This window comes from Hemitrygon akajei, chromosome 11, assembly GCF_048418815.1.
Source record: "Hemitrygon akajei chromosome 11, sHemAka1.3, whole genome shotgun sequence".
Taxonomy (NCBI): Eukaryota; Metazoa; Chordata; class Chondrichthyes; order Myliobatiformes; family Dasyatidae; genus Hemitrygon; species Hemitrygon akajei.
In genome coordinates this window covers 161,120,523-161,133,514 of record NC_133134.1, presented here as the reverse complement: position 1 = coordinate 161,133,514, position 12,992 = coordinate 161,120,523, and the positions used below count along the sequence as shown (strand labels likewise).

Here is a 12,992-nt window from a genome sequence, read left to right as displayed (position 1 = left end):
AAATCTCTTAAGCTACAACGAATATTTTTGAGAGAACTGACTAAAAATAAGGATTTTAATTTTAAAAATCTGTATTGTTAACATTTTAAAAGTACTTCATATACAAAGTAAAAACTTTCTTTTAAAAAATGAAAATATCTGGAAGTAGAGAAAATCACGTCACATTTTTGTTTTAAGATTTTTTTATAGATATGAGAGAAGATTCAGTGTTACGCATTTTATCTATATGTCATTAATTCTTCCTAAGTATAGAGTTAAAAATGAGTATAGCTGATTCTTTTAACAGGCTTAGAATTAAAAAGGATTGCAAGAAGCAAATGCTGGAATTCTTTCATTTTATTGTCGTAGCAAGAGATGTCATTTTGTTGTATTTCAGAACGATAAAAGAGGGTGCATGAGACATTGTCTCTATCCTGGACCAGTCCCTCATGTTGTCTCCAGGTATAGCCCATGTTCTTGGTGTCAGTTTCTCCTCCAGGGGCTCCCAACCTTTTTTATACTATGGAGCTTTACCAGTAACAGAAGGGTCCGTGGACCCCAGGCTGGAAACCCTTAATCAAGGCAAAGAACCCTCCTTTCCCAGGGATGAGGGGTCTTTGGAGCTTCTGCGGCTCGGGATTGCAGCCCCGTGCGCCCATCTTCCCCCTTTCGCACCTGTGTTTGGGTCTGTCTGTGCTGGAGTTGTTCTGTATTCGAAAACCCCGAATCTGATAGTGATTGGGGGTGCAGGGCAATCTCTGCACCCCCAATTACCTCTTCCTGTAATCATGTGAAAACCCCACCAACCAAAGGTTTAAATGGATGGCAAATCTCATCAGAGCTTTTTATCAGATGTCAGTCACTACTCATTCTGAACCACAGGAAAGCGGAAACAGAATTAAATTCCGCAGCAAATGTTACACTATATTGCGGGCTCAGGTCAAATGACACATCCTACTGTTTTAAACAGCAGGAATTCTCTCCCACGATGGAATGGCCACCTCCCTTACAGTCGTGTGTAAAGCTCATCTTCCCCCTCCCCCAATTTAAATGTTAGTGACCCATGTATTGATTTTGCTTTAATTTCGTTTAAAAGGCAAAATAGCCGCTTTTTATGGTGTCCCCCCCCCCCGAAAAACTCCTTTCTGTACCCATCTAGCTCTCATGGAAAGCAACTCAATTACCCAAGGGAGATACACACGCCTTTCCCAATGGCATTGTTCTTGAAAAAGAACCAACAGGGAGATGTTTTATTGATTTAAATTCCATCAGCCTATATAGTGATGACACTAGAAATCCTAACCATGATTCCTGCCTTGAAGCAGGCGCGTTTTAATCAGGGGAGATGAAATAATACTTGCAACTCCCGCCCCTAAACTTTCATGTAGTGTCATGTGTGGTACTCGTCTCCCAATGTATTAACTTTCACTAATCACGTGTACTTACCACCAGATGAGTGTAGCTACCAAACCAGTGTTCTTGGGAAAAATCTGAGTGATTGGATCACTGCCAATGCTAGGGGAGCACAAATGTAATTTGGCCACTAGTATGAGGATTTTTTGAATTTATAAACTTTGTAGAACAGCTTCTATTCCCGGAGACGAACCTATGTACACTAACCTCACCTTCTTGCACTAAACGTGAATTGTAATATACTGCTGCACGAAAATGATTTTATGACATGTTAGTGCTATTAAATCTGATGCTGAAATACACTATTATACAGAAATCTAAAATTTCCTTCAGTAAAGTTAGGATTTAGGACTGCTACAAACTCGTACCAACTCTTCATTTATACAAGAGATGCATAAATTTACAACAAATGTACAATTTCACTAGTTTTATTTCAGTAACATTTGAAAAAGATCAATAGTATTTTAAAAAACGATTTAGTACAACATTGTTGTAAACATTTCAATACACACTTACAAAGTATAAGATTTACAACTTAATCACCCATAGATCTCTAAGGATGTTACAATCACGTAATTCTAGACTCCCAACAAATGTTTTAACAGCCTGCGATGTGATGTTGTCATCAGGAGTGGTCGCACGCATCAGGATGGCGCGGCCGACTTGTAACTGCCGTTAAATCTGATGCCAGGAGAACTAAAACTGTCTTCTTCCCGGCTGCCGAGTCACCTGGACGGGACGGGATGGAGACTTAAAATCAAAGGACCCAGAGTCCCGGAGGCTGGCACCAAGTGCCGGACCCCCTACGTGCCAATCAAATGGCACACGAGTCCCAAAACATGATAGAATTGTCTTTTTCCTCGCATGTTCTCCTCTTAATACCCCTCCTGGGGGCTGCGGAAGGACACACTGTTGTCCATCGCCGGATCATCTAATACTTCACATCTGAATACTGATAAGAGAAGAGATGAGCGTTAAAAATCTCAACAAGTTACATTGAATATAAACCTCGTGGATACCGCCCTTCCCCGTCACTTATTAAGACAATGTTCCTAAATAAACCCTAGTTGTTAAAAACGCGCAAAACCGAAGAAACTCGGGACAGACAGCATCTCGTCCTCGCCACCATTTTGTAGACAACCACCAGAAGTTACACAAGACGCCAGCGTGGAATAACCCGAGTCCCTCCAGCGTCGCGTGCGACACTCGGTGGAGAGTCAACACGACACTCGAGAGGGATCGATTGCTGCCTCACCCGAGTCCCTCCAGCATTTTGTATCTGAATTTCAGCATCCGCACAATCCCTTGCGTTTATGAAATTCAGTGCTTTACTCTCAACGCAAACACCCTACAAGTTTTTAAACTACGAACTGAACAAGTTCAAGCACAATTTGATTGCGCAGCATTAGAAGTGCTCCGTTATACATACCTCAAGTTGGTTCGCTCAGCGACACAGAATGCGGTCATCGCTAACACAGGGAGCCTAGAAAGGAAAACAAATAAAGATTAAGCACATCAACAAGGGATAGTTTCGTCATATTAATTGCATTTAACCAAGTTTGCCCGGAAGCAATCACAAAGTTTAAGTCCTTACCTCTGTTGTGATGACAGTGACATCGGCGTTAAGTGGGGTTCGGGACACGGTTGTGCTCCCGGTGGCCATACCCGACTGATCGTCCAACTCCAGCTGCAGGTCCCAGATGTAGTCGATGACATGCTGGAGGATCTCCACCTTGCTGACCTTTTTGTTCTGGGGCAGCGTTGGCACCAGCTCCTTCAGCTTACTGTAGCAGCCGTTCATGTCGTACAGGAACATGGTCATCTGCTCGTCCAGCAACGGGGGCATCTTGCACTTGGCGATAGAGATGCTCTGCTCCGACAGACACCGCACCATGTCTTCATTGCAACCCTGCCGCTTAAGGGAACACGAACTGCTCACCACTTTCATTTTCCCGGGCAAGAAAAATGCAACGAGAAATTAAAGATAAAGACTAGCTTGAGCAAGGCTGCGATAAGTCCGGGGCGGCCGTGCGCTTTCCTATATAGCCCCGGCGCGCACAGTGGGCGTCGCCCAATCGGAAAGACTGCCTCCAGCCCCCAGCCAATCACATCTGGCGGCTGGGACGGACATGCGCGGGGTTTGCTACCTCCCTCGGCCAATGGCAAGCGCGGGCTGCCTCGGGATTTGAACATTTGTCAAGAAGGGGCGGGAGGTTTGGAAACGGGGAAGAGCTCTCGAAAGGAGATGAATGTCGTAGTTTGGTGAAGATGTGGGAATGCAGCTGTTTGTGTCTGGGGAGGGAGGGGGTGGTTGTGCAGGTGGGGGTCGCTGCGGGGCGTGGGCGGAGAAGTAATTCATGAGAATTATGCTCGTCAGATGTGTGCAGTGAAGGTTTTTGATATTTCTAGGCCCTCTTGATTTTACCAACAAAACTCCCAACTTAAAAAGTGGTTAGAATGCAACTCTCGTTGCTATTGCTATTTAACGTACAATTTAGTGCGTTTACAGTTACCATAATGAATTAAACCAAAACGCTGCTAAGCAAAATATAAAGGAATTTACCAATCTTCCTGAAGCACTTCTAGTAAACTCATTTTAATATGTTTACAAGTTCTCATTTGAATTCGTCACAAAGATCTGTATCGGTGGATTTAATACTGAGGTAGTGAAATAGTACTGTTGTATAGAAATGGGTTATTTCGTTCCAATTTTAAGTAGTTCAATATTTGGTAAAATATAGATTTTCATCATAGCTCAGCTGATCAGCTTATAGTAATTTTAAAATATTAAAGTGCATTCCATATAAAATTATTTGGAATATTAGTTTTACTTTGCAGTGTTTTCTTTTCCACATGGGAAAACTGAGCAATGTTGTACAGATTCAATCCATTTCTAGGAAAAAGAACAGCATTTTCCCACTACTCGCCGGTTCCCCTTTAAAAACGACTAAACAACTCGATTGCCTGCAGACTGGCAGGCGCCAGCTTCGTGACGTCACCCATTCATACAGCCTTGACGCCTGTCAAGCTGGCGCCGCGCAGGCGGTCACCATGGAGACGCGCACGCCAATCAACCGCACTACAAGGGCGCCGAGCTGCCAGCAATTAACTGGCAATCATCTGCACCCTGATAAATCGCCCTTTAATTTGTCACCTTAACCCCTCTTAAAGAGTTTACACCCGCACACCTGCAAAGCCGTATTGTTGCTTGTGTTTTGGACTACGGAGTTCGCATGATTCGAATGCTTGCTGTTGCTAAATGCTTGCAGCAAGATATGGAAAGGGGGGTGGGGAGAAGGGAAGAGACGTTTTCAATTGAAAGCTTATGGTTCAATCTGCATTGCAATACATAAACCAGCTGCAGAGTTCGCACTGCAGGATAGCAGTTAACACATTATAAAGAGATTACCCTTTTATTTCTCTACAATCGAGTGTACATTTTAAATCGTAAATTAAAAAAAAGAAGCCTGCAATTTATATATTTCATAACACGATTTATGCAAACTGTACGATTCCCAAACAAGCACAAATCAAAACCACGTTTGGAGGAAGGGATATTAGAGGCACATCTGTATTTCCCTGCTTACATCTGTGAACGTGGAATGCGCTCGTTAACAGGATAGCCCTGAGTGTTGATATATGGAGTGAGGGGGACTTGTACACATCGCGTGAAAATCGCTAATTTTACATTTTAGGGAAGAAACATTTCCAGATGATGCTTTTTTTGATATGACAGGGGAAAATGTGTTTGGAAAATATGATTTTCACATACATTGATTCCAAATAGAACATTTTCCAAACACGACTGCCCCGCAAGTTCATTAACCTAAGCGCCAAACTTTTTTACATGCAATCTTGTATCGTGAATGGGGATGCCATGTGTCACAATGAAATTGAATGCAAAACAGATTAAAATCAGGGGTAGCTAAAACTGACAGGAATTGGCTGCATTAAATGCCACTTTCCTCACATTAACTTTCTGCAAATGTCAAGTCCAGTGTGGCATCTCGAGTCTTTTGTATTGTTAACTTGGAAAATTATGAAATTATATATTGTCTTTTTTTCTAAGAAGTTACACAAAATGGTGCATTTGTGGTGTAATTAGATGGGAGTTGTATTATAAAATTAACGCAATAAAAAAGTGAAAAGGGAAATCAGCGACCTGAAGCATTTATCAATATATCATTATAAGAATAAATATATTCATCTGTGAGATTTTTACCCTGTCAGTTTTGAAAACTGAAATCTTAACTTTCACGTACGTTTGCCTTTTGCAAGCCCTGCTTCAGGTCATAGCTCACAGGCTGTGCCCAGGACTGCAAGGGCGTTAGAACAATAGGGGGATAAGGAGCGAGTTTGTGGGAGAGATTCAGGCTGGCGACGCTCTGTCTGAGCCTCCCCTTTGCTCTTAGCTCTTTGTTCAGCTGCAAAAACTATCAGCGTTTCCTATTGCCCTTCAACAATGACCCAGCCAGATGGGTCTTCACCCACCCCCTTCTCTCAAACTAATCTTATTTACAGCGCCTCAGACAAAATATGTTTTTTTTTAAATGAAATACTTTAATCTCACAGAGAAGAGAAAAAATGTCCTGCAAGCTTACCAAATAGTAAGACTAATAAAGTTAGATTCTGCTTATAGCGCTCAGAAATAAAGACAAATAACACTTTAATACATGTAATGGTTCTTCCTGCCTCTGAAATACATGATGTACCTTCCAGCCAAGAAGGTTATGTTGTAGACAAGATCCAAGGTCCCTGGCAATGGTCCAGTTCAACTGGTTACTAAGGCCTCCTGGATCAAGTGTGCTTCTCTCCTGAATTAGCAGCTCAAGGCGATGATTGGCATCAGCAGCTCGCGAACTGGGCACAGGCTGAGCCGGGGTTTGCTCTCCTGCCTGGGGGCGGAGGTCAAATATAAGGGGAAAGTAGCGGTGGTGGTTTGGTCACTCACGTTGAGTACGATGTTCCCCTAAGGGGTTGACAACTTCCATCTATTTATTTATTGAGATACGGCGTGGAACAGGCCCTTCACGCCCTTTGAGCCGTGCTGTGCGGCGACCCCCCCCCCCCCCCGATTCAACCCTTGTCTAACCATGGGACAATTTATAATGATCAATAACCTACCAACCAGTACACCTTTGGACTGTGGGAGAAAACGCACGGAGTCACGGAGAGAACGTACAGATTCCTTACAGGCAGCGGCGGGAATTGAACCCTGATCGCTGGCACTGTGCTAAGCACTATGTTACCATGCCACCCAGCTGGTGGGTCCTCAGGGGCCTGTAGAGGCTGATCTGGGATCCACATACCCTGGTGCAGTGTGGGCAAGAGTAAGTGGTGGCTGTGGGTAGTGGTTGAGTCTTTAGGTTGTCAGTCTCTCCTTTCACAGCTGAGCCAAGTATACCAATAATGGCTGGACCCTTATGTGCCAAAGGTTCTTGGGGTGCATCACTGTACTGGGGGGGGGGGGTAGAACTACTGCACAGGACTGAATGAAGCTACAGAAAGTCATAAAATTAATCAGCTCTATCTAGGGTACTAGCCTCTGTAGTATCCAAGACATCTTCAAGAAGTTATGCCTCAGAAAGGCGACGTTTATTATTAAGGACCCCCATCACCCAGGGCATGCCCTCTTCTCATTGTTACCACCAGGAAGGAGGTACAGAGGCCTGAAGGCACACACTTAGCGATTCAGGAACAGCTTCTTCCCCTCTGCTATCCGATTCCTCAATCATGCACTGTACTGCACTGAGCTGCTGCTGCTAAGTGAACAAATTTCATGACGCATGCCGGTGATAATAAACCTGATCCTGACGTCCAAGCATCTGTAAAAGTGGTAACGCTGTAGATTGAGAGGTGAAGGAGGTGGGTGGCAGGCTTGTCTCCATCACTAGGTCCGTAACGTAACTGAGTAGGGAACCACACACAAAGGTGCTGGAGAAACTCAACTGGTCCGGCCGGCAGCATCTACGGAGGGAAATTTGATCATCGATGTTTCAGTTCAGGCCCCTTCATAAGCCCAAAGTTAGAAAGTCATGTTGCAAGCATACTGTTTCCCACATGAGGTGTTAGGGTGTTTTGGGGGGTTAGAAATATATAGCAGAACACTAACTATTAACTTCAGCCACCAATCTACAGATCTGAATATGGACTGCGGATTAAATTGAAAATGCAGCTCTGGACAATGGGTTCCTAAGAGCCACGTATCACAGTTAATTGGAAAACCAGACAACACTGATTTAATACCGATTTGGGAATCAGTAGTGTGGGTACGTAGAAGGATGTGTGAACATTATATGTAATTCAAAGGAAACATTGAAGATACGTTGTAAAAATGGAATTGTCCTTTGATCTTTAGCATATAAAATGTCATGTAATGTTGGGCCAAGCAGGCCTCTTCTATTGAAAGGGTCTCAATATGATGCCGGTCGTGTCTCATTTTTTCCAATAAAAGACTACCGGTACTTTATATCTACCTGCTACTTTGTTCACGTCACAACACAGGGGTCCATCATTTTAAAGTGATTGGAGGAAAGTATAAGGGGGATGTCAGAAGCAAGTTTTTTTTAATATAGAGATTGGTGAGTGCGCGGAAGGGTTGGTGGTAGAGGCAGATACACTCGAGGCATTTAAGAAGCTCTTGAATAGGCACATGGATGACAGAAAAACAGAGGGCTATGTAGGAGCAAAGGGTTAGATTGACCTTAGAGTAGGTTAAAATGTTACAGTCTGTACTGTGCCGTAATGTTCTAAATAGGACTTTGGTTAAGCTGCACTTGAAGTATTGTGGCCCCAAAACGCAGCATTCATCATTAAGGACCCTAATCACCCAACATGTGCCCTCTTCTCATTGTTAACATCAGGAAGGAGGTACAGGAGTTTGAAGTCACACACTCAATGTTTTAGAAATCGCTCCTTCCCTTCTGTCATCAGATTTTTGAACGGACAATGAACCCACAAACATTGCATCACTATTTTTTTGCTTTCTCTTTGCACATCTTATCTAAATTTATGTATGTACTGGGAGGCAGGATGGAGATACATTTCTGCCATAGGACGTGGAAGGCACTCCTTCCCTCCGCTAGCCTGCAGGTCACCTTTGGGCGAGGTGTAGCGCCTGCTCATCCCCCCCCCCACCCCACCGCCGATCAGGGTTACATGAAGCCATGGGAGCAGGTGGTGGGTGGTTGTACGAGCAGCCGGTGCAAATCACAAGTCCTGGCTATGCGACCACTGACGCCAGGCAGACAATCTCTGAAGAGTCTTGATAATAGCTGGGGTCACTCATTTTGTAAAGACACTGCCCAGAAGAAGGCAATGGCAAACCACTTGTGTAGAATTTGCTAAGAACAATCATGGTCGTGGAAAGACCATGAACACCCATGTCATACGACACGGTACATAACAAACAAATATAATAATTATAATTTGCAGGTTTTTTAATGTATTACAATGTACTGCTGCTGTAAACAACAAAATTTCATGACATCCTATATGCCAGTGTTATTAAACCTGATTTAGAGTGCAGTTCTGTTTGCCCCATTACTGAAAGGATGTGGAGGCTTTAGAGAGGGTTCAGAAGGGGTTTACCAGCATGCTGCCAGTATCCGAGGGTTTTAGTTATATGGAGAGGTTGGAAAAACTTTAATTGTTTTCTCAGGAGTGCAGGAGGCTGAGGGGAGGCCTGATAGAGTTTATAAAATTGGAGAGGCATAGACAGGGAGAATCTTTCGGGATAGAAATCTCAAATACTGGAAGTCTTAGCTTTAAGGTTGAGGGGAGGGTGAAAGTTTAAAGGGAATACCCAGGGCATTTTTTTTAAAACACAGAGTGTAGTAGGCACCCAGAAGGCACTTCCAAGGGTGGTGGTAGAGACAGATACGATGGTGGCATTAAAGAAGCTCGTAGTTAGGAACATGAACAGGTAGGGAATGGATCATTTACGGAGAGAGGACGAGTAGGTAGGCAATTTTTTCACTGAGGTATAGGAGAATGAAGAGTGATTTAATACAGGTGCACAAGATTATGAGGCTTGGGTAGTCAAGAGTTAGAGGGCATAGTTTACTGCTGGGAGAGGAGAGATTTAATAAGAACATGAGGGGCCACATTTTCACCCGAGGATGGTCCGTAAATGGAATGAGCTGCTAGAGCGAGTGGTTGAGGAAGGTACATTAACAACATTTAAAAGGTACCTGGACAGGTACATGCATAGGAAAGGTTTAGACCTCGATTTAGGGGGATATTACGGTGCTATGCAATTGAAAATCTCCATTACAACTATGCACTTTGTGCTGTTGCAAGATCATCATGAATGGATCTTAAGTTACATTGATGTTCTGGCACCAATCTGTTCTTTCAATGTTTTCGCAGACCGAGAGCATGTTTGACTGTAATGCAGTGATTGCAATTGTTTATGTTACAAACTCCAACCTAGCGATAAAGGCAATTGCTAGTAAATACCAGTGACAAGCAGCTGTGCAGGCTAGGGCCAAAGGTCCAATCATGGAGAACTTCCACCTCACCTCAGCAAGTGGAAATGCTTCCAGCCAGTCAATTATTGACAGATTTATCACTCACAGATTAGCTCTGGAAATCTATTTATACTTTATAACATAGTGCTTTATGGCGTTATTAATTTTTATGGATGAACCTTTCTTGCACCTCAATATCAGTGATCGAGCTTCTAAACTCTAACATGACTTTCCTGGTCACCAGCCAAAGAGTTGCCACCTGGAGTATACCGCCCCATTTGGACAAATTCCTGGACGATAGATCATGTGACTTCCTTCTCCCAATAGGCTGCCCAGTTGAGCTATCAGTAAAGCCTAACAAGGAAGAGCATTAAGTTCCACACCACCAGATTCAGGAACAATTATTACCCTTCAACCATAAGACATAGGAGCAGAATTAGGCCATTCGACCCATCAAGTCTGCTCTGCCATTCCAACATGGCTGATTTATTATCCCTCTCAACGCCATTCTCCTGCCTTATCCACATAACCTTTGATGCCCTGATTCATCAAGAACTTAACAATTTCCGCCTTAAATTGACTTGGCCTCCATAGCCGTCTGTGACAATGAATTCCACAGATTCACCACCCTCTGGCAAAAGAAAATTTTCCCCATCTCTGTTCTAAGTGATGTACCTCTTTTCTGAAGCTATGCCCTCTGGTCCTAGACTCCCCCACTATAGGAAACATCCTCTCCACATCCACTCAATCTAGACCTTTCAATATTCAATAGGTTTCAATGAGGTCCTTCCTCATTCATCTAAACTCCAGAGAGTACAGGCCCGGAGTCATCAAATGCTTGTCAATGTTAACACTTTCATTCCTAGGATCATTTTCGTGAACTTCCTCTAGACTCTCTCCAATGCCGAAGGTGCTAGTAATTGGGATTAGTATAGAAAGACCCTTTCAGAATCAGAATCGGGTTTAATATCACGGACATATGTCACAGAATTTGTTGTTTTATGGCAGCAGCACAGTGCAGTACAGACAGACAGACAGACATACTTTATTGATCCCGAGGGAAACTGGGTTTTGTTACAGCCGCACCAACCAAGAATAGTGAAGAAATATAGCAATATAAAACCATAAATAATTAAATAATAATAAGTAAATTATTCCAAGTGGAAATTAGTCCAGGACCAGCCTATTGGCTCAGGGTGTCTGACACTCCGAGGGAAGAGTTGTAAAGTTTGATGGCCACAGGCAGGAATGACTTCCTATGACACTCAGTGTTGCATCTCGGTGGAATGAGTTTCTGGCTGAATGTACTCCTGTGCCTAACCAGTACATTATGGAGTGGATGGGAGACATTGTCCAAGATGGCATGCAACTTGGACAGTATCCTCTTTTCAGACACCACCGTCAGAGAGTCCAGTTCCACTCCCACAACATCACTGGCCTTGCGATTGAGTTTGTTGATTCTGTTGGTGTCTGCTGCCCCAGCACACAACAGCAAACATGATAGCACTGGCCACCACAGACTCGTAGAACATCCTCAGCATCGTCTGGCAGATGTTAAAGGACCTCAGTCTCCTCAGGAAATAGAGACGGCTCTGACCCTTCTTGTAGACAGCCTCAGTGTTCTTTGACCAGTCCAGTTTATTGTCCATTCGTATCCCCAGGTATTTGTAATCCTCCACCATGTCCACACTGACCCCTTGGATGGAAACAGGGGTCACCAGTGCCTTAGCCCTCCTCAGGTCCACCACCAGCTCCTTAGTCTTTTTCACATTAAGCTGCAGATGATTCTGCTCGCACCATGTGACAAAGTTTCCCACCGTAGCCCTGTACTCAGCCTCATCTCCCTTGCTAATGCATCCAACTATGGCAGAGTCATCAGAAAACTTCTGAAGGTGGCAAGACTCTGTGAAGTCCGAGGTGTAGATGGTGAAGAAAAAGGGAGACAGGACAGTCCCCTGTGGAGCCCCAGTGCTGCTGACCACTCTGTCTGACACACAGTGTTGCAAGCGCACGTACTGTGGTCTGCCAGTCAGGTAATCAATAATCCATGACACCAGGGAAGCATCCACCTGCATCACTGTAGCTTCTCACCCAGCAGAGCAGGGCGGATGGTGTTGAACGCACTGGAGAAATCAAAAAACATGACCCTCACAGTGCTCGCTGGCTTGTCCAGGTGGGCGTAGACACGGTTCAGCGGGTAAATGATGGCATCCTCAAGTCCTAGTCGGGGCTGGTAGGCGAACTGGAGGGTCTAAGTGTGGCCTAACCATAGGCCGGAGCTGCTCTAGAACAAGTCTCTCCAGGGTCTTCATGATGTGGGAGGTCAATGCCACCGGTCTGTAGTCATTGGAGCCACTGGGGCGCGGCATCTTCGGTACAGCACAGGAACCCACTGGAGACTCAGGCTCAGGTTGAAGACCTGGTGAAGTACTCCACATAGCTACCTAAATAATTTAAATTACTATATATATAACTAACTATATTACTAAATTACTATATATATAACTATTCATCATCAGCATTGTTATGTGCTTTGTAAGGGGTACAAGCTGGTAGGTGATAGATGAGAGCAGGTGAGGTGGAAAGTAGGTGGGTGGAGGAGGGGGGAATGAAGGGAGAAGCTGGGGGGGTGATAGATGGAAAAGGTAAAGGGCTGAAGGAAAAGCATCTGATAGGAGCGGAGAGTGGACCATGAGTGAAAGGGAAGGAAGAGGGGCACCAGAGGGAGGTGATGGGCAGGTGAGGAGAGAGAAGTATTAAGAAGGGAGCAAGAGGGAGAAAGGAAAAATTTAATGAGATTTCAGGAAATTGATGCTAATGCCGTCAAGTTGGAGGATGCCCAGGCAGAAGATGAGGTCTTGCCCCTCCAGTCCGAGTGTGGTCTCATCGTGAGAGTTGAGGAGGCCATGGACTGACAAATTGGAATGGGAATAGGGATTGAAATTAGAAATGGTTGGCCACAGGGGGAAGATTGGAATTAAAATGGTTGGCCACCGGGAAAGTCAGTTTTGTACATTAACTTTGCAGCACATTTATACTGGAGATGATGTTTGCTGTTGGACTCACGTGCAAGCAACATTCTTGTGCTGAAGCAAAAAAAAACAACTACACAGAAACCACTGTCCCAGT

The 12,992-nt window shown here is 44.2% G+C and overlaps 1 protein-coding gene across 1 annotated transcript; it reads right to left on the bottom strand.

Annotated features, from left to right (window-relative positions):
* Positions 1–1,804: 1,804 nt before the first annotated feature.
* On the bottom strand, positions 1,805–3,422 carry id1 (inhibitor of DNA binding 1, HLH protein). Its single transcript, XM_073062096.1, has 3 exons — positions 2,987–3,422; positions 2,822–2,875; positions 1,805–2,344 (listed from the first exon to the last, which is right to left on the bottom strand). The coding sequence occupies exons 1-2, from the start codon at positions 3,338–3,340 to the stop codon at positions 2,837–2,839; spliced, it is 393 nt and encodes a 130-aa protein (XP_072918197.1). The 5' UTR covers positions 3,341–3,422; the 3' UTR covers positions 1,805–2,344; positions 2,822–2,836.
* Between the last annotated feature and the right edge of the window lie 9,570 nt (positions 3,423–12,992).

What these genes read in the sequence shown, in the direction of transcription:
- id1 (XM_073062096.1), bottom strand. Translation starts at nt 3,340, where the DNA reads ATGAAAGTGGTGAGCAGTTCGTGTTCCCTTAAGCGGCAGGGTTGCAAT. An exon ending in TCACTGTCATCACAACAGAG is followed by an intron (nt 2,876 to 2,986) that starts GTAAGGACTTAA and finishes TTTCCTTTCTAG; the next exon opens with GCTCCCTGTGTTAGCGATGA.